At 43.5% G+C, this 20,848-nt stretch overlaps 1 protein-coding gene across 1 annotated transcript; it reads left to right on the forward strand.

Annotated features, from left to right (window-relative positions):
- The first annotated feature begins 1,305 nt into the window (after nucleotides 1-1,305).
- On the forward strand, nucleotides 1,306-4,647 carry LOC124242600 (transmembrane emp24 domain-containing protein 9-like). The gene is made up of 6 exons (XM_046667764.1): nucleotides 1,306-1,317; nucleotides 2,651-2,753; nucleotides 3,158-3,258; nucleotides 3,557-3,682; nucleotides 4,223-4,369; nucleotides 4,498-4,647. The coding sequence occupies exons 1-6, from the start codon at nucleotides 1,306-1,308 to the stop codon at nucleotides 4,645-4,647; spliced, it is 639 nt and encodes a 212-aa protein (XP_046523720.1).
- The last annotated feature ends 16,201 nt before the right edge of the window (nucleotides 4,648-20,848 follow it).

The raw sequence follows: 20,848 nt of genomic DNA on the forward strand, positions 1-20,848 counted from the left end.
CCTCTGGGTTCTAGGTCTTGAAATCTTGCTGTGAAGTCACTGATGCATCATCTTCTTATGTGTATGTCCCTGCAGGCCCTGAGAATTTTCCACTTTTGTCCCTTTAGGGGATTTCTGTGGGCAGTCTGACCACTGGACCACTGCCATGGAACAGTGCTACCCACAGGGTGGTCTGAAGGTTGCTGCTGGTCCATGAATGTTTGTTAGAGGTCTGCAATGAGATAAGTACAGAAATTGAGAGTAAATGTTTAGGAAATTTATAGAAGTTTAGCATGAATGTGACATACAAACACATGATCAGTTTCTTTTTTTTTTTTTTTAAGATTGGCCCTTGGGGCCAGCCCCGTGGGCAAGTGGTTAAGTTCACCTTCTCCACTGCTGCAGCCCAGGGTTTTGCTGGTTTGGTACCTGGGCGCGGACATGGCACTGCTCATCAAGCCATGCTGAGGTGGCATCCCACATGCCACAACTAGAAGGACCTACAACTAAAAATACACAACTATGTACTGGGGGGCTTTGGGGAGAAAAAAGAAAAATAAAATCTTTGGAAAAAAAAAAAAAACAAAGATTGGCCTTGAGCTAACATCTGTTGCCAATCTTCTTCTTCTTCTTCTCCCCAAAGCCCCGAGTACATAGTTGTATATTCTAGTTGTAGGTCCTTCTGGCTACGCTATGTAGGACACCGCCTCAGCATGGCCTGATGAGCGATGCTAGGTCTGCACCCAGGATCCGAACTGGGGAAACCCTGGGCCACCAAGCCAGAGCGTGCGAGCTTAACCACTCGGCCACAGGGCCGGTCTCGATCAGTTTCATTTTTTTAAATTGTATTTTACAAAAGTATTGATTCATGAGGGATTGAAAATTTTATAAAAAACGAAACCAGTCCTTTACTGCAAGTGGCGGTGCTGGTGTAGAAGGCAATCACGATTCAGGACCGTGGACAGCACCTCAGTCTGCCTCGCAAACACTGCGTCACCGCCTCTGCGTCTGCTCTCAGCTCGCGCAAATACCCCCTGGTGAAATACTAGCTTCCCAAATCCAAAAGATGCTTGTTAGCCCTTGGCTTAACTCACCTTTCTAAAGCATTTGACTTTGGTTAACACTTGCATCTGTCATTTTTGTTTAAAGATCATTCCCAATGAAGGAATAAAAAACATTCCCCTAAGATTATCACACTGCTAAAATGAGAGGACAATTCCTGATAGCTGAAACATTAATCTTATAACACGTATTGACATTGCTCCTTCGCTCTTCAGTGGGTTCTTAGAGGACAGGAGATAGGTTATAGTCATTTTTGTTTTCGACATGTATCTTAAGGTAAGACCTGGCCCAGAGTTTGCGTGAACAAATGCCTGCCACTTATCAACTGGATGACCTCGGGCAAGTTATTATAACATTAGAGTCTACCTTATAGAGTTTTTAAAAGATTACTTCAGTTAATACACTTAGAAGTGCTTAGAACAGTGCCTGGCACAGAAGAATAAGTATTATTATTATTATTATTATTATTATTATTATTATTATTTTCATCACTATTATTAAGTATTGCTGAATAAACCAATGAACATCTATTATCACCAGGCACTAGATGGTGGAGAACTTCATCCCCCACCTGGGTAGGGCTTCAGCTTATATTGACATGTTTGAGTCTACACTGCTCTAACCAGGGCACTGTGAGCTTTGGAATTCTTAACATTTGCTCTTCCTGGGTCCCCATCCTGTCACGTTGGCCCCACGTTCCCATCCCTTTCAGCTGTGTACCCCTTTTCCTTTTCCAGTTGTAACCCTGCCACCTTCTTGCACCCTCCAGGCTCACCCACAACCTCATCTTTTTGGTCCCTAGTGCAGAGGAGAGGACACTGGAGGAAGGACCCCGCTGTGCAAGCGGGCCTGGCACTTCCTGTCCTCTCAGTGACTCAGCTCAATTCATCTCTTCCCTCCATGTTCCTGTAGCCTTTCTTCCTCTGATCCCTTAACTGGCTTGCTGGCTGCTAGGCAATCCTAGGTCCCTCTGCCTAAACTGTTCCTGCCTCCTGCCGCTCAGGGAGATTTTAACCGCCCTTCAGGGCTTGGGTCAAATCTGCCCCCTCCATTTCTTCCTCCCCTTCCTAAATTACTACTCAGCCTCTAAACCCCACAGGGCTACTCTGCAGTTCTCATTCCGTCTCACCGTGCCACCCGCCATTAGTTCTAAGCTCCTCGAGGTTCAGGTCCAGGTCATAAACTTCCCCCCATCCCCACGCTCTCAGCACCCATCTCGGGCCGCTGCTCTGCCAACTGCAGAAGGCAGGCCCCTTCCCCTCTCTGAGGCTCAGTTACTCCACCAGCAAGATGGGGCAAACAGCACCCACACCTCCAGACCCGGCAGGAGAAGCGCTCTGGACCCTGCGCGGGTGAGGCGGGGTCCCGCGTGGCGCCCCTGTAGCGTGTGTCGGCAGAACGCGCGGGGGCGGGGCCGCGCGGGTCCTCCCGGGAGTCGTAGAGCGCCGCGTTCGCAGTCTCCGCAGGCCCCGCGCGGAAGCCGGCGGATTCGCCCGGGAAGGTGGCGGGGGTCTACGGGGCGCGAGGGGCTGGGCCCTGGGACGGCCCGGGGCGGGGATGGGGCAGTGGGCGTGCCCCGGGACTGGCCCTACTGCTACTGCTGGGGCAGCTGCTGGCGCTGCTGGGCCGCGGAGGCGCGTTCTACCTCGAGGTCCGCGAGCTGGAGGAGAAGTGCTTCATCCAGGAGATCCCCGATGGCACTGTGGTCATAGGTGCGCGCGCTGCCAGCCCCGGCCTTGCCCGCCCCGCGTCCAGAGTCCTGAGAGGGAATGGGGGATGGGCGCCACGGCATCAGCTCGGGCCAGCACCTCTCCTCCCCTGTACCGGGTGGGCACGGTTGGGAAATGGGGGAGCAGCAGTCTGGTCAAAGTATCCCCTCCCCAGCCAGTGCTGGGGCTGGGAACACCGAGGGGGCAAGTCTGATCCAGACCGGGATGAAGGGAGAAAGCCGGAGCTGCAGAGGGGAGGGGAGAGAGGTGGAGGGCTGTGGTCAGGCCTGGCACTCAGACGCTCGGGTCTTCCTTTCCTCCCCTGGCCCCCGTGACCCCAGGAGGTACTGAGTGGGCCCCTGGTCTTGGATGTGAACGGGGATGTGTCCTGGCTGCCTCTCTATTAGGTAACTACAAGACCGAGCTGTATGACCCTGCTATGGAAAAGTACCAGCCCTCCCCGCAGTGGATCAATTTATTTGTGTTTGTGAAGGACCCGGAGAACAAGGTGAGGCAGGCTTTGACTCCCTGCAGCCCCCCCAAGCCTCCAGCGTCAATGCTTAGTCCTCCATTTCTCAGAGGAGGGCCCGTCTCTTTACAGGCAGGAAAGTTCAGGGAAGGCCATGCTCTTTGTAGAGTACAGTGTATTGGCAGTGCTGGGATCTGAGACTTTCCAGCTCAAACTGATGCCATTTCCCTCACACCCTCCCCTCTGGTCTGTCCTGTGGGGACTGGACCTGGGTTCCTCTTCTGGAAGCATGTTCCTGGCCAGATTCTCTGTGCTCACTGGAGGTTGCTTCTTCTAGAACCTTCTGGCCCGTCAGTATGGTCCTCAGGGCAGCTTCACCTTCACCTCCCAGTCTCCTGGCGAGCATCAGATCTGCCTTCACCTGGAGTCCATCCGGTTCGCTCTCTTCTATGACGGCAAGCTGGTGAGTGTGGCAGCTGGGAGGTCCATGGTCCCTGGGGTTAGAAGGGTGCAGTGGGTGGTGCCTATTGAGAGGGCTAAGGCTTTACATGAAGTAAGCATACAGAGAACAGCTCCTAAAGAAAAAGAGGGACCCTGGGAGAGAGTCACTCTGACTTAAAATCCTCTCTTGGCTCCCTGCCATACCTCAAATAAAGACCAGGCTTCATAATGTGAAACTGAGAGCTATGCAGCATCTCAGTATTCCCAGGCTCTCTATTGCCACCTCCCACCAACACGGAACTTCTAGTAACTACCTGTCTCAACCACTGACTCATACCTGTTTCTCTGCACATGTTGTCCCATCCCTTCTGTCTTTTGAACGTGGAACATGCAGCCAGGGTCCTGATCTGGTGTTATTGGTACTCAGAGCGGGGCTAGTCCCCAAGTCAGTAAGTGTGAGGAACTGAACTGCCAGTGTCAGACCCAGACTGGGGTGTGGAAGCTGGCAGGTGCATAAAGCTGAGCTCCCTGACCCCTGACTCTTGGCTCCCCTATTCCTCAGGCCATCCACTTGGACATGCAGTTGGGTGAACACACCAATGATTATACGGAAATTGCAGCCAACGACAAGCTGACCCTGCTGCATCTGCGCGTGCAGCAGCTGGTGGAGCAGGTGGAACAGATCCAGAAGGAGCAGGAGTACCAGAGGGTGAGGGACTGGGCTGGCTCAGGTGGGACAGGGGATGTGTAACCACCCAGGGAGTGGCACTTCCAATTCCTCCCCCAGGGAGCGATTCAGTTCTAGCCAGGCATCTTCTCCGTTGTCCTCTCCCACAGTGGCGAGAGGAGCGCTTCCGGCAGACCAGCGAGAGCACCAACCAGCGGGTGCTGTGGTGGTCCATTCTGCAGACCTTCATCCTTGTGGCCATCGGCATCTGGCAGATGCAGCACCTCAAGAGCTTCTTTAAAGCTAAGAAGCTGGTGTAGATGGGCGCCAGAGACCAGAGGTCCCACCACCACTCACTCCCCTTCTGCTGACTGATGGCAAATGGACTGACTTGGTCTGTCTCCTGGCTTCCCCCACCCCTTCTAACCCCGCAGGGCTTCCTTGCTGCTGGAAGGGAGACAAAGGACCTCTTTGACTGGTTTCTCAGCCAGCACTGGGGAGAGGATGGGTTTCCAGCTGGAGATACTTGGGTGGGGGGAGCTGTAGGCTCCTTTGTGTCTCTGTGATGCTGAGCAGGAGGCGTGTGAGGGTATCCCCAACCCCCATGTTAAACAGGGTGGATGAACTATCCCGAGATGGAGAAATAAGAGTCACCATAAATTGTAACTGACCAGCTTTATCACCTAAACATGTATTGCCTCCTACTTTGCAATTCAGTCTGGTGTTATATGTGTCCAATCAGATGTTAACGTTGCAGGCCCTGCATGCATTGGTGGGGGACTGATCCCTAAATGGATGGGGTAAAGGAAGCTTGTACCCCAGAAGCCTAGCAACATGTGGAGCCTTTCCAGAAAAGTCCAACTTGGACCCGTATTTCGGGTAACCTGAGTGCTATTGGTAATCTTCTGCCACTCTCTCTCTCTCTGGGCTCCGGTCAGGCTCATGTGCTATCTCATTCCAATCATCTGGATTAGGGGGTACTTCCAGGAGTCAGATGGGTACCTCTCTCTTCCTGCTACTTTTCAGTCGACCTGTGTCTCTCTTTATGATGTCATTGGCTAATTTTTTCAGGAGTTGCTAATTATTGCAGGATTCCAAGTCACTGTTTCCGTTATATTCAACATCTCCCATAACTCAGCTTTCACATGTGCACACAGGTGTAGACGCAAAGGCATCCGTAACCCCATTGCTCTGCCTGACCTAGCCCAACTTTACCAGGCCCTATGCTGATTGTCCTCTTGGAATATTTGTCATCTCATGTGAATTTGACATTTTCTGTTATAAGGAAATTCACTAGTTGGCACCCTCAACAAAATCAAATCCAAATTGTCAAGGCCAAAGATACTAATAAAGGGAGACTCCCCATGAGGACAGGCAGTTGTGACAGCCCCGGCTCTTGGCCCCTGAGATAGACTCACCCTCTTCTGGGATACTCTTCCAGGATGACTGCAAGCCTCAGGGTGCTGCCCATTTGTGGATATGGCCATGATTGGCCCCTAATTTATGAATGAGACTTAACTGAAGGCTGGTGGAGAGGCCACTAGAGAGTTACCTCTGACCAGAGAACGTGACCTTAGGGTCCACTTCCCTCACCGGAAGCTGGGGGGATGTTCTGCTCTCTGCTGCATGGGAAGCAGAGTGAGCCAGACAGGTACCTTCTTGCCTACAGAACCTGTGGTCTGTCAGCAAATGAGGCAGGACGTTGAACAAGATGTAAGGGTGATGCATGCTTCGAAGGATAAGGACGTGGGCTAAGGGCAACCTGACAGGAGCCCTGGCCTAGTCTAGGTGGTCAGAGAAGGCTGCTTTTTAGATCTGAGACTCATGATAGGAGTTAGCTGGGGGAAGAGCATTCTGGCCAGAGAGAATAGCACATACGGAAGCCCTAAAGCAAGAAAGAATATGGCGATTTGGGGAAACCAAAAGAAGGCCACTACATCAAAATCCCGACTCCAGAGAAGCTGCCTGCAGCCTGCCTTCCAAATTATGACTTCATGTGTAGGACTTGCCTCTTCCCAATGATTTGCCCCAGAATGACCACCCTTTTCAGGCCTCTGTCCTCTACCCTTGGGGGTGAGACTTTATGCAAACACTTCAATGGGGAAACAAGTCACAAAGGAGCAGGGGGAAAACAGCACACACAGGGAGTAGGGAGTTCCTTTGTGTCAACCCCTAATCCATGGGACCTCCACAGTCAGTGGAGGAAATGACACATGTCCCTGTTTTAGAGAACAGGGCCAGCTAGCAAGGGATGGCTATTCCAAAACCTGGCCAATTCAACTCAATTCTTGATGTTCTTGTCTCTGTCTCAGCTACTTTTCTACAGGTAGAGGAAAGTCCCAAACAAAGAGCTAAGACTCCCTGCCTCTGTTTTTACAGAGCTGGCCGTAAGGATGGGAAGTGTCTAAGTTCACTGCGGCTCCTCTAACAAATTACGGCAAACTTGGTAAATTCAAACAGAGAGAATCCTTCCTTCCTCTTCCAGCTTCTGGTGGCTCAAGCATTCCTTGGTTTGTATCTACATCACTCCAAACTCAGCATTCATTTTCTCCTCTTGTGTCTCCATCTTCTCCTCTTCTGGGTCTTATAAGGACACTTGTCATTTGGATTTAGGACCCACCCAGGTAATCCAGGATGATCTCATCTCAAGGTCCTTAAATTAATTATATTGGCAAAGACCCTTTTTCCAAATAATGTCATATTCACAGGATCTGGGGGTTAGGACGTGGACATATCTTTTGAGGGGGCCACCATTCAACCCACGACAGAGAGCAAGAAGTGTACACATGATAAGGTACCATGTGATTTAATAAATGGGCAAGTCAGAGCTCTTAGAATTCAGGATGGGGTGAGACTTGGATGGATGGAAGGATGGATGGATGGGAAAAGGATGTCAAGAAAGTCTTTATAAAGGAGATGGTACTTCAGTAGAACAGTGAAGAATGGGAGGGCTTGAACATGAAGAATGGGGAAGGAATTCCAGCTGGGTGAAATGGAGCCTGTAGAGATGCAAATGTACAAAAGATTTCAATATAATTCAACATAGAATTCAGTACCCCTGAATTCGATAACATGGTAAGACAGATGCTTTCAAAAAGAAATGAATCAGGAAAATAAGTGTAGCATGAATAGGATGAAGCCAGGGGGGAAGTTAGATCAAACAATGGATGGAAGTGAATATTCTTGCTACAAATTGGACAACTAGAAGTAGGCTGGGCTGTAATCACAGGCTTCAGACTGGTGGCTTGCAAGTATATTTTGTTTGTCCTTCACAGTGTTTAAAAATTTTTTAATTAATTGCCAACAGTAACAGTGCCAGCACTTTCTGTAGTATAAAATTTGGGACATATGGGATAGGCAAATTGGTTGGATGAAGGAGTTTGAAGCTGTTTTGCACATCTGACATAAATGTGAGCAAATGACAGTTGTGCATATCCAGGAGGCATGATGAAGATTGTGAGGAAGGAGTGGCCCTCTCTCCCTAGAGAACACTGTCTTAGGCAATCACTCATGTATGAGAGAGCCTTTCTGGAAGTCCAGGTTTCCAGAGGAGAAGTTCCAGCACATGGTTGGAGCAGAAAAATACGTGTTTGGACACACTGGAGAGGGTAAGAGGAGCATTTTGACTTCACCTGCATCACCTGTCCCTCAAGGTGGCACGGCTCAGTGCAAAGAAATCACTTTCTTGGCCACTGATTTCTCCCCTGGGGTAAAATGAAAGCATGTAAGTGAGCACGCAGCTTCCCACAGTGCAGGACAATGCCAAAGAGGCCCATTTCTCTCTTGTCCCATCCAGAGTACTGAGTCATGAGCTGCCTGACTGGGGATGGGAAGAGGCTGGGAGCGTGGCAGATAGGACTCTCAGAGGGTGTTAAAGGAACGTGGATCCTACTAACTGTGTCATGAACTCCACTGAGGAGCCTTCCCATGAGCTGCTGAAGACAGTTTGCCCACAGATCCCCCAGTTGCCCACAGGCACTGCCAGTGCTCCATGTGCCTCACCTACACACACCTCCACCCTGTGGTCAGCTCCATGTATGCACTCCTGATGTAGGTGAGAGCAGCTTTGGCAGATAGCTGGTGAGCATGTGCAGAAAGTTGGCCTAAATCTGCCAGCCAGGGAGAGACCACAAACTTGAGCTTCACCTCCACCCTTGGGAAAGCAAAAGGGCGTCTGTCAGGCCATTAGCAGAGGGGCCACGCCCAGCATTCACGGCTCCGGCAGAGGCCGGGAGAGAAGCCCTGAGGGCGGGGTGACCCCCAGCTGCCGTTGCCCACCCCGTGAGGCTAGGGATTGCCGGAGATCTCGGAGAGGACGGGGGCCGGGGGAAGCTTCAAAGGCCGGTCCTGCGACCTGGAGGGGAAGCGCCGGAGCTCCGCCCGGGCAGCAGACAAAACTCTCTGCCTGCCGTTAGCAGAGGGGCCACGCTGAGCATTCACGGCTCCGGGAGAGGCCGGGAGAGAAGCCCTGAGGGCGGGGCGACCTCCAGCTGCCGTTGCCCGCCCCGTGAGGCTAGGGATTGCCGGAGATCTCAGAGAGGACTGGGGCTGGAGAGAGTTCCAGAGACCCAGCTTAGTAGCCTAGGGGGAAACCCTACAGGCTCACAGCAGCCTTAGGGAAAGCCTCTGCACAGCACCAGTAGAAGGCACCCAGCCGCCAGCCACAAGGCTGGAAGACCCCAGGGCAAAAGCAGCATAGCTAGGTGTACTAACCACAGACTGTAGAAGATGCCAATAGCTATCCTGCGACCTATAGAGGACAAGTGAGATTTGGTGGGTGCCAACAGCAACGGAGCGACAAATATAAGTGATCCCACCCCTGGCCGCTGGAAAAGCCCATAACACCGTTGCAGACCCCAAGGAGAGAGCACATCTAGGTGGGCTGCAACAGTAGGCACCTGCAGCCTGAAGCCCCCCTGTGACGGCCCCCACGGCAGAGGAGGGAATCCAAAGGGCCACTGTGGCTACGAAGAGGGGCCCAGGCCCAGTTAGCAACTATGGACAGGATTCCTGGTTGGTGAAATATAAACAGCTGCTCCTCCCTCCGCAGCAGCAGAAACAAGTGAAAGGAGCAACTAAACTCTATTTCCATGCGGAGGCACAAATCAACAACATCAAGCAATATGAAAAAATACATTAAATCTCCAGAACAGAAAGAAAGCAACAAATACACAGAAAACAATCCCAAAGAAAATGAGATGTATAACCTAAATGACGATGACTTCAAAACAGCCATCATTAAGATTCTCAATGAGTTAAGAGAGAATTCTGACCGACAACTCAACGAGTTCAGGAGCTATGTTACAAAAGAGTTTGATACGATAAAGAAGAACCAAACAGAAATATTGGAAATGAAGAACACAATAGAGGAGATTAAGAAAAATCTAGATGCTCTGAACAGTAGGGCCGATAATATGGAGGAAAGAATTAGCAATTTGGAAGATGGCAATATAGAATTGTTGCAGGCAGAGGAGGAGAGAGAAGCAAGACTTAAAAGAAATGAAGAAACTCTCCGAGAATTATCAGACACAATTAGGAGATGCAACGTAAGGATTATAGGTATACCAGAGGGAGAAGAGAAGGAGAAAGGGGCAGAAAACCTATTCAAAGAAATAATGGCCGAGAACTTCCCAAATCTGGTGAGGGAGATGGATCTTCAGGTGACAGAAGCCAATAGATCTCCAAACTTTATCAATGCAAGAAGACCAACTCCACGGCATATAGTAGTGAAGCTAGCAAAAGTCAACGAAAAGGAGAAAATATTAAGGACAGCCAGGCAAAAGAAACTAACCTACAAAGGAACTCCCATCAGGCTATCAGCAGATTTCTCAGCAGAAACTTTACAGGCTAGAAGAGAGTGGAATGATATATTCAAAAATCTGAAGGACAAAAATCTACAGCCGAGAATTCTCTACCCAGCGAAAATATCCTTCAAATACGATGGAGAAATAAAAACTTTCCCAGATAAACAAAAATTAAGGGAGTTCATTGCCACAAAACCTCCTCTTCAGGAAATCCTCAGGAAAACCCTCATTCCTGAAAAATCCAAAAAAGGAAAGGGGCTACAAAACCAAGAGCAGAGGAGATAAGTAGAAGGACAACAACAGAGAGTAGCAGCTCTACATCAGAACAGATTAAACCATGGGACGAGAAACAAAGGGAACTGAAAAAAACCGGAAAACAAGACACAAAATGGGAGTGGTAGGCCCCCACGTCTCAATAATCACTCTAAATGTAAATGGATTGAACTCCCCAATCAAAAGACACAGAGTGGCAGGATGGATCAAAGAACAAGATCCAACAATATGCTGCCTCCAGGAAACACACCTCAGCCCCAAAGACAAACACAGACTCAGAGTGAAGGGATGGAGAACAATACTCCAAGCTAATAATGAACAAAAGAAAGCAGGTGTCGCTATACTAATATCAGACAAGGTAGATTTCAAAGCAAAACAGATAAAGAAAGATAAAGAGGGACAGTATATAATGATAAAAGGGACTCTCCACCAAGAAGACATAACACTTATAAATATATACGCACCCAACACAGGAGCACCAAAATTTGTAAAGCAACTCTTAATAGAACTAAAAGAAGACATCAACAACAATACAATAATAGTAGGGGACCTCAACACACCATTAACACCAATGGACAGAACATCCAGACAGAAAATCAACAAGGAAATAATAGAATTAAATGAAAAATTAGACCAGATGGACTTAATAGATATATATAGAACACTTCATCCAAAAACAGCAGGTTACACATTCTTCTCAAGTGCACATGGAACATTCTCAAGGATTGACCATATTTTGGGAACCAAAGCAAACATCAATAAATACAAGAGAGTTGAAATAATATCAAGCATCTTTTCTGATCATAACGCTATTAAACTAGAAATCAACTACAAGAAAAAAGCAGAGAAAGGTGCAAAAATGTGGAGACTAAACAACACGCTTCTCAACAAACAATGGATCATTGAAGAAATTAAAGAAGAAATCAAATATTATCTGGAGACAAATGAAAATGAGAACACGACATACCAAATCATTTGGGATGCAGCAAAAGCAGTCCTAAGAGGGAAATTCATCGCAATACAGGCTCACCTCACTAAACAAGAAAAAGCTCACGTAAGCAACCTCAAACGACACCTAACAGAACTAGAAAAAGAAGAACAAACAAAACCCAGAGTCAGTAGAAGGAGGGAAATAATAAAAATAAGAGCAGAAATAAACGATATTGAAACAAAAAAGACAATAGAAAGGATCAATGAAACAAAGAGTTGGTTCTTCGAAAGAATTAACAAAATTGGCAAACCCCTAGCCAGACTCACCAAGAAAAGAAGAGAGAAAGCGCAAATTAATAAAATCAGGAATGACAGAGGAGAAATCACAACAGATACCAATGAAATACAAGAGATCATAAGAGAATACTATGAAAAACTATATGCCAACAAATTGAACAACTTGGAAGAAATGGACAAATTCCTAGACTCATACAATCTCCCCAAACTGAATCAGGAAGAAATGGAGAATCTGAATAGACCAATCACAAGTAAGGAAATAGAAACGGTAATCAAAAACCTCCCCAAAAACAAGAGTCCAGGACCAGACGGCTTCTCTGGAGAATTCTACCAAACATTCAAAGAAGACTTAATACCTATTCTCCTCAAACTGTTCCAGAAAATTGAGAAAGATGGAGAACTCCCTAACACATTCTATGAAGCCAACATCACTCTGATCCCCAAACCTGACAAGGACAACACAAAGAAGGAGAACTACAGGCCAATATCACTGATGAACATAGATGCAAAAATCCTCAACAAAATTTTGGCAAACCGATTACAGCAATACATCAAAAAGATTATACACCATGATCAAGTGGGATTTATACCAGGGACACAGGGATGGTTCAACATCCGCAAGTCAATCAACGTGATACACTACATCAACAAAATGAAAAACAAAAACCACATGATCATCTCAATAGACGCAGAGAAAGCATTCGACAAGATCCAACACCCATTTATGATAAAAACCCTCAGTAAAATGGGTATAGAAGGAAAGTACCTCAACATAATAAAGGCCATATATGATAGACCCACAGCCAACATCATACTCAATGGACAAAAGCTGAAAGCCATCCCTCTGAGGACAGGAACAAGACAAGGGTGCCCACTTTCACCACTCCTATTCAACATAGTACTGGAGGTGCTGGCCACAGCAATTCGGCAGGAAAAAAAAATAAAAGGAATCCAAATAGGTAACGAAGAAGTAAAACTCGCGCTGTTTGCAGACGACATGATCTTATACATAGAAAACCCCAAAGAATCCACAGAAAAACTATTAGAAATAATCAACAACTACAGCAAAGTAGCAGGGTATAAAATTAACGTGCATAAATCAGTAGCATTTCTATACACTAACAATAAACTAACAGAAAAAGAATTCAAGAACTCTATCCCATTCACCATCGCAACGAAAAGAATAAAATACCTTGGGATAAACTTAACCAAGGAAGTGAAGGATCTATACAATGAAAACTACAAGACTTTCTTGAAAGAAATTGACGATGACATAAAGAGATGGAAAGACATTCCTTGCACATGGATTGGAAGAATAAACATAGTTAAAATGTCCATACTACCTAAAGCAATATACAGATTCAATGCTATCCCAATCAGAATCCCCAGAACTTTCTTCACAGAAATTGAACAAACAATCCTAAAATTCATATGGGGGAACAAAAGACCACGAATTGCTAAAGCAATCTTGAGCAAGAAAAACAAAGCCGGCGGAATCACAATCCCCGATTTCAAAACATACTACAAAGCTACAGTGATCAAAACAGCATGGTACTGGTACAAAAACAGGTCCACAGATCAATGGAACAGAATTGAAAGCCCAGAGATAAAACCACACATCTATGGACAGCTAATCTTCGACAAAGGAGCAGAGGGCCTACAATGGAGAAAAGAAAGTCTCTTCAACAAATGGTGCTGGGAAAACTGGACAGCCACATGCAAAAGATTGAAAATCGACCATTCTTTTTCACCACACACCAAAATAAACTCAAAATGGATCAAAGACCTAAAGATTAGGCCTGAGACAATAAGTCTTTTGGAAGAGAATATAGGCAGTACACTCTTTGACATCAGTTTCAAAAGAATCTTTTCGGACACTGTAACTCCTCAGTTGAGGGAAACAATAGAAAGAATAAACAAATGGGACTTCATCAGACTAAAGAGCTTCTTCAAGGCAAGGGAAAACAGAATTGAAACAAAAAAACAGCTCACTAATTGGGAAAAAATATTTACAAGCCACTTATCCGACAAAGGGTTAATCTCCATAATATACAAAGAACTCACACTGCTTAACAACAAAAAAACAAACAACCCGATCAAAAAATGGGCAGAGGACATGAACAGACATTTCTCAAAAGAAGATATGAATATGGCCAATAGACACATGAAAAGATGTTCATCATCGCTAATCATCAGGGAAATGCAAATCAAAACTACACTAAGATATCACCTTACCCCCGTTAGATTGGCAAAAACATCCAAAACCAAGAACGACAAATGTTGGAGAGGTTGTGGAGAAAGAGGAACCCTCATACACTGTTGGTGGGAATGCAAACTGGTACAGCCACTATGGAAAACAGTATGGAGATTTCTCAAAAAGTTAAAAATAGAAATACCCTATGACCCAGCCATCCCATTACTGGGTATCTATCCTAAGAACCTGATATCAGATATCTCAAGAGTCCGTTGCACCCCTATGTTCATCGCAGCATTATTTACAATAGCCAAGACGTGGAACCAGCCTACATGCCCAGAAACTGATGATTGGATAAAGAAGATGTGGTATATATACACAATGGAATACTACTCAGCCATAAAAAAAGACGAAATTGGCCCATTCACAACAATGTGGATGGACCTCGAGGGCATTATGTTAAGCGAAATAAGTCAGTCAGAGAAAGATGAACTCTATATGACTCCACTCATAGGTGGAAATTAGTATATTGAGAAGGAGATCCGATCGGGGGTTACCAGGGAAAAGGGGGGGGTGGGGGGAGGGTACGGAGGGGGAAGAGGTGTACCCACAACATGACTAACAAAAATGTACAACTGAAATTTCACAAGCTTGTAATCCATCATAACATTAATAAAAAAAAAAAAAAAAGCACATTAAGAGTGGGGACAGGAGAAAGAGGCAGAGACATAGATATCAAGAATGAATATTCCAGCCCAGCGGAAAGTCACAATCGACTGTCCAGTTTCCAGAGTGGGGCCAATTCTCACACCCAGAAGCCACTGAGGAAAGGCTGTGTCCCAGAGAGGAAGGACCTTACCTTATATCGAGGCAAGTGTACACAGTAGTGAATACACACACATATATAAACATTCGGGAATTTATAAAATTTAACAAAATATATAAAATAATAACTCACAGAATTATAGTGAGAAATTAAAATTCCTGGCCAAAATGGGAAATTTTAACATATCTATCAGAAAGTAATATTCAAAGATAAAATAAGTGGGACCGGCCCTGTGGCTAAGTGGTTAGGTTCACACGCTCGCTTCAGTGGCCTGGGGTTTCGCTGGTTTGGATCCTGGGCATGGACATGGCACTGCTCGTCAGGCCATGCTGAGGTGGCATCCCACATGCCACAACTAGAAGGACCCACAACTAAAATGTACAACTACGTACTGGGGGGATTTGGGGAGAAAAAGAAGAAGAACAAAAAAAAAAGATTGGCAACAGTTGTTAGCTCAGGTGCCAATCTAAAAAAACAAAAAGATAAACTAAATAAGGCTAGAAAGGATTTGAACCTAACAAAGAGAGAAGATTTGTTCTTTCTGAGTACACTGGGGTCATCACAAATATTGCCCAAGTATTAGATCAGAGAGGAAATTTCAAAAAAAAAAGGGCGTCTGTCAGCATCTGGCCTGGTGCATTGCAGGATGGAGAGAAACATGCAAGCTTAAGAATTTTGCCACAAGAGGGAGCAAGAAGTGTGGAGCAGGTGTAGCCATAGAAAGTCTGAGAAAGCCTTAGAATCCCTACCAGGGCTGACAGAAGGGATTTCTCTCCCAAAGTCAGTCAGTAAAGACTGGAGTAGGTGACTTATACTTCAAATATGAAGACAGCAGCACAAGACGTCCAGGAACATGAAAAATCAAGGAAACGTGACACCACTAAAAAATCACAATACTCTTCTGGTAACTGATGCTAAAGACATGGAGATCTATGACTTACCTGCTAAAGAAGTCAAAATAGCTGTTTTAAGGAAGCTCCATGAGCTACAAGAAAACATAGACAACTGAATGAAATCGGGAAAAGAATACACAAACAAAATTAGAAGTTTAACAAAGAGAGAGAAATTGTAAAAAGGAACCAAACCAAAACTCTGGAGCTGAAGAATACAATGAATGAAATAAAAAAATGCAACAGAGAGCATCAACATCAGAATAGATCAAGCAGAAGACAGAATCTGTGAATCATAAGACAAGACCTTTGGAATTATCCAGTCATAGGAGAACAAAGTAAAAAGAATTAAAAAGAGTGAAGAAAGCCTATGTGATCTATGAAAGACTATGCGATCTATGGGATAACATCAAAAGAAACAATATGCAAATTATTGGAATTCCAGAAGGAGGGAAAAGAGGGCAGAAAGCTTATGTAAAGAAATAATGGCTGAGAACTTCCCAAATCTGGGGAGAGATTTGGCTATCCAAGTTCATGAAGCTCATAGGTCACCAAACAAACTCAATTCAAAGAGATCTCCAGGACACATTATAATAAAATTGTCAAAAATCAAAGACAAACAGAGAATCTTAAAAGCAGCAAGGAAAAAGAAGCTTGTAAGTTAAAAAGGAACCCCATAAGACTATCAGCGAATTTCTTAGTAGAAACCTCACAGGCCAGGAGAAAGGGAGATGACATATTCAAAGTGCTGAAAGGAAAAAACTGACAAACAAGAATACTTTATCTGACAAAGTTGTCTTTCAGAAATAAAGGAGAGGTAAAGATTTCCCCAGACAAACAAAAGCTGAGGGAGTGTATCACCATTAGACTTATCTTACAAATGCTGAAAGGAGTTCAAACTGAAATGAAAGGCCACCAATTAGCAACGTGAAAACATATGAAAATAGGGGCTGGCCCCGTGGCCGAGTGGTTAAGTCTGTGCGCTCCACTGCAGGCGGCCCAGTGTTTCATTGGTTCGAATCCTGGGCACGGACATGGCACTGCTCATCAAACCACTCTGAGGCAGCGTCCCACATGCTACAACTAGAAGGACCCACAACGAAGAATATACAACTATGTACTGGGGGGCTTTGGGGAGAAAAAGGAAAAAATAAAAAATCTTTAAAAAAATATGAAAATATATAAGACACTGATAAAGGTAAGTATATAGTAAAATTCAGAATACTCTAATAGTGTAATATGGTAGTATTTTAACCACACTACTATACAGGTTAAAGAACTAAAGTATTAAAAATAGCTATAGCTACAATAATTTGTTAATGAATACACAATATAAAAAGAGGTAAATTGTGACAAAAACGCATAAAAGGAGGGGAGAAAAGAGAGAAAGGGGAGAGAAATGTGATTGAAGTTAAGTTGTTAACATAAAATAGACTGTTATATCTGTAAGATGTTTTATGTAAGCCTCATGGTAACCACAAAGCAAAAATCTATAGTAGATAAACAAAAGATAAATAGATGGCAATTAAAGCATACCTCTACAGAAATTCAACTCACAAAAGAAGGCAGCAAGAGAGGAAGAAAGGAACAAAGGAACAAGAAAATATCCAGAAAACAATAAGATGGCATTAGTATGCCCTTACCTATGAATAATTACTTTAAATGTAAATAGATTAAGTTCTCTAATCAAAAGGCATAGAGTGGCTGGATGGATTTTTTTAAAAAGACCCGGGGGCCAGCGTGATGGCATAGTGATTAAGTTCACATGCTGCACTTTGGTGGCCCAGGGTTCACAGGTTCAGATTTTGGGCATGGACCTATACACTACTCATCAAGCCACGCTGTGGCAGTGTCCCACATACAAAATAGAGGAAGACTGGCACAGATTTTAGCTCAGGGACAATCTTCCTCACCAAAAACAAAACAAAACAAAACAAATCACCAGTACCCAACTATATGCTGCCTACAAAAGACTCACTTGAGCTTTAAGGATACACATGGGCTCAAAGTGAAGGAATGGAAAAAGAATACTCCACGCAAATGGAAACCAAAAGAGAGCAAGGGTAGCTATACTCATATCAGACAAAATAGACTTTAAACCAAAAACTATTAAAAAAGACAAAGAAGATCATTATATAATGATAAAGGGGTCAATTCAGCAAGAACATATAACAATCCTACATATGTATGCACACAACACCAGAGCACTTAAGTATATTAAGCAAATAATAACAGAGCTGAAAGGAGAAACAGACTACTGTACAATAGGGGACTTCAATACCCCTCTTTCAACAATGGATAGATCATCCAGATAGAAAATCAATAAGGAAACATTGGACTTGAACTATACTTTAGACTAAACAGACCTAAGAGACATATACAGGATGTTCCATCCAACAGAGAGAATACACATTCTTCTCAAGCACACATGAAATATTCTTCAGGATAGATCATGATTGGTCACAAAACCAGTCTTAGCAAATCTAAGAAGATTGAAATCATACCGAGTGTCTTTTCCAACCACAATGATATGAAAGTAAAAATCAACAACAGGAGGAAAAGTGGAAAATTCACAAATATATGGAAAAGAAACAACACACTCCTGAACAACCAAATCAAAAGGAAAATTTAAAAAATCTTGAAACAAACAAAAATGGAAACACACTATACCAAAACTCATGGGATGCAGCAAAAGCAATTCTAAGAGGGAAGTTTATGGTGATGAACACCTACATTACAAAAAGAAAGGTCTAAAATAAACAATCGAACTTTACACCTCAAGGAACTAGAAAAAGAACAAACTAGTTCCAATATTAGCAGAAGGAAGGAAATAGCAAAGATCAGAGCAGAAATAAATGAAATAGAGACCAGAAAAACAATAGAAGAGATCAACAGAACTAAGAGCTCGTTTTTTGAAAAGATAAAATTGCCAAACCTTTAGCTATGCTAAGAAAAAAGAAAGAAGACTCAAATGAAAGAGATCAGTAATTAAAAAGGAGACATTACCACTGATACGACAGAAATAAAGGAGATCATAAGGGACTTCTATGAAAACTTATATGCCAAAAAATTGGATAATCTAGAAGAAATTATCCATTTCTAGAAACATACAACCTACCAAGACTGAATCCTGAAAAAACAGAAAATCTGAACAGACCAATAACAAGTAAGGAAATTGAATCAGTAATCAAAAACCTCCCAATAAAGCAAAGCCCAGGACAGGATGGTTTCCCTGGTGAATTCTACCAAATATTTAAGAGAAGAATTAACACAAATCCTTCTCAAACTCTTCCAAAAAATTAAAGAGGAGGGAACATTCACAAACTCATTTTATGAGGCCAGCATCACCCTGATACCAAAGCCAGATAAAGACACTACAAGAAAAGAAAACTACAGACCAACATCCCTGATGAATATAGATACAAAAGTTCTCAAAAAATATTAGCAAATTGAATTCAATAGCACATTAAAAGGCTTATACACTATGATCGAGTGGGATTTATCCCTAGGATGCAAAGATGGTTCACCATATCCAAATCAATAAATGTCACACATCACCTTGATAAAATGAAAGATAAGAATCATGTGATCATCTCAACAGATGCAGAAAAGGCATTTGACAAAATACAACATCCTTTCATGATAAAAACTCTCAATAAATTGGGTATAGAAGGAACATACCTTAACATAATAAAGGCCATAGGACGAACCCACAGCTGACATTGTACTCAGTGGTGAAAGGTTGAAAGCTTTTACTCTAAGATCAGGAATAAGACAAGGGTGCCCACTGTTACCACTCCCATTCAACATAGTACTGGACATTCTAGCCAGAACAATTAGGCAAGAAAAAGAAATAAAAGACAGCCAAATTAGAAAGGAAGAAGTAAAATTGTCTTTGTTTGCACATGATATGATCTTAAATAGAGAAAATGCTAAAAATGCCACCAAAAAACTGTTAGAACTAATCAATGATTTCAGTAACATTTCAGGATACAAAATCCATATACAGAAATCAGTTGCATTTCTATACACTAACAATGAAATATCTAAAGAAAGAATAAAGAAAACAATTTCATTAACAATAATACCAAAAACAATAAAATACTTAGGAATAAATTTAACCAAGGAGGTGAAAGATCTGTACACTCAAAACTATGAGACTGATTAAAGAAATTGAAAAAGACACAGATAAATGGGAAAATATCCCAAGTTCATGGATCAGAATAATTAATCTTGTTAAAATTTCCATATACCCAAAGCCATCTGTAGATTCAATGCAATGTCTATCAAAACTCCAATGGCATTTTTCACACAGAAACAGAAAAAAAAAATCCTAAAATTCATATGGAACCACAAAAGACCCCAAATAGCCAAAGCAATCCTGAGAAAGAAGAACAAAGCTGGAGGCATCACACTTCCTGATTTTAAACTATGCTACAAAGCTTGAGTAATCAAAACAGTATGGTACTGGCATAGACACATAGACCAATGGAACATAATTGAGAGCCCAGAAAGAAACCCTCATGTATACAGTCAACAAATACTTGACAAGAAAGCCAAGAATATTCAATGGGAAAAGGACAGTCTCTTAAAAAAAATAGTGATGGGAAAAGTGGATAATCAGAAGCAGAAGAATTAAATTGAGTCCCTACCTTATACCACTCACAAAAATTCACTTGAAATAGATTAAAGTCTTGAACATAAGACCTGACACTGTAAAACTCCTAGAAAAAAAGCTCCTTGACATTGATCTTGGTGATGATTTTTTGGATATGACACCAAAACCACATGCAACAACAGCAAAAAGAAATAAGACTATATCAAACTAAAAATCCCCTGCATAGCAAAAGAAACAATCAACAAAATGAAGAGGCAACCTATGGAATGGGAGAAAAATATTTGCAAACCATGATAAGGGGTGAATATCCAAAATATATACGGAACCCGTACAACTCAATAGCACAAAAAAAAAATTTGATTTAAAAATGGGCAGAGGACTTGAATAGACATTTTTTCCAAAGACATACAGGTGGCCAACAGGTACATGAAAAGATGCTCAACATCACTAATTATCAGGGAAATGCAAATCAAAACCACAATGAGATATCACTTCATACTTGTTAGAATGGCTATTATCAAAAACACAAAAAGCAAAAAAAAAAAGACAAGGGGATAAGTGTTGTTGAGGATGTGGAGAAAAGGGAATTCTTGTGCACTGTTGGTTGGAATGTAAACTGGTGTAGCCACTATGGAAAACAATATGGAGTTTCCTCAAAAAATTAAAAATAGAACTACTATATGATCCCA

Source organism: Equus quagga, chromosome 7, assembly GCF_021613505.1.
Source record: "Equus quagga isolate Etosha38 chromosome 7, UCLA_HA_Equagga_1.0, whole genome shotgun sequence".
Taxonomy (NCBI): Eukaryota; Metazoa; Chordata; class Mammalia; order Perissodactyla; family Equidae; genus Equus; species Equus quagga.

What these genes read in the sequence shown, in the direction of transcription:
- LOC124242600 (XM_046667764.1), top strand. An exon ending in CGATGGCACTGTGGTCATAG is followed by an intron (nt 2,754 to 3,157) that starts GTGCGCGCGCTG and finishes CCTCTCTATTAG; the next exon opens with GTAACTACAAGACCGAGCTG. An exon ending in AGGAGCAGGAGTACCAGAGG is followed by an intron (nt 4,370 to 4,497) that starts GTGAGGGACTGG and finishes CCTCTCCCACAG; the next exon opens with TGGCGAGAGGAGCGCTTCCG.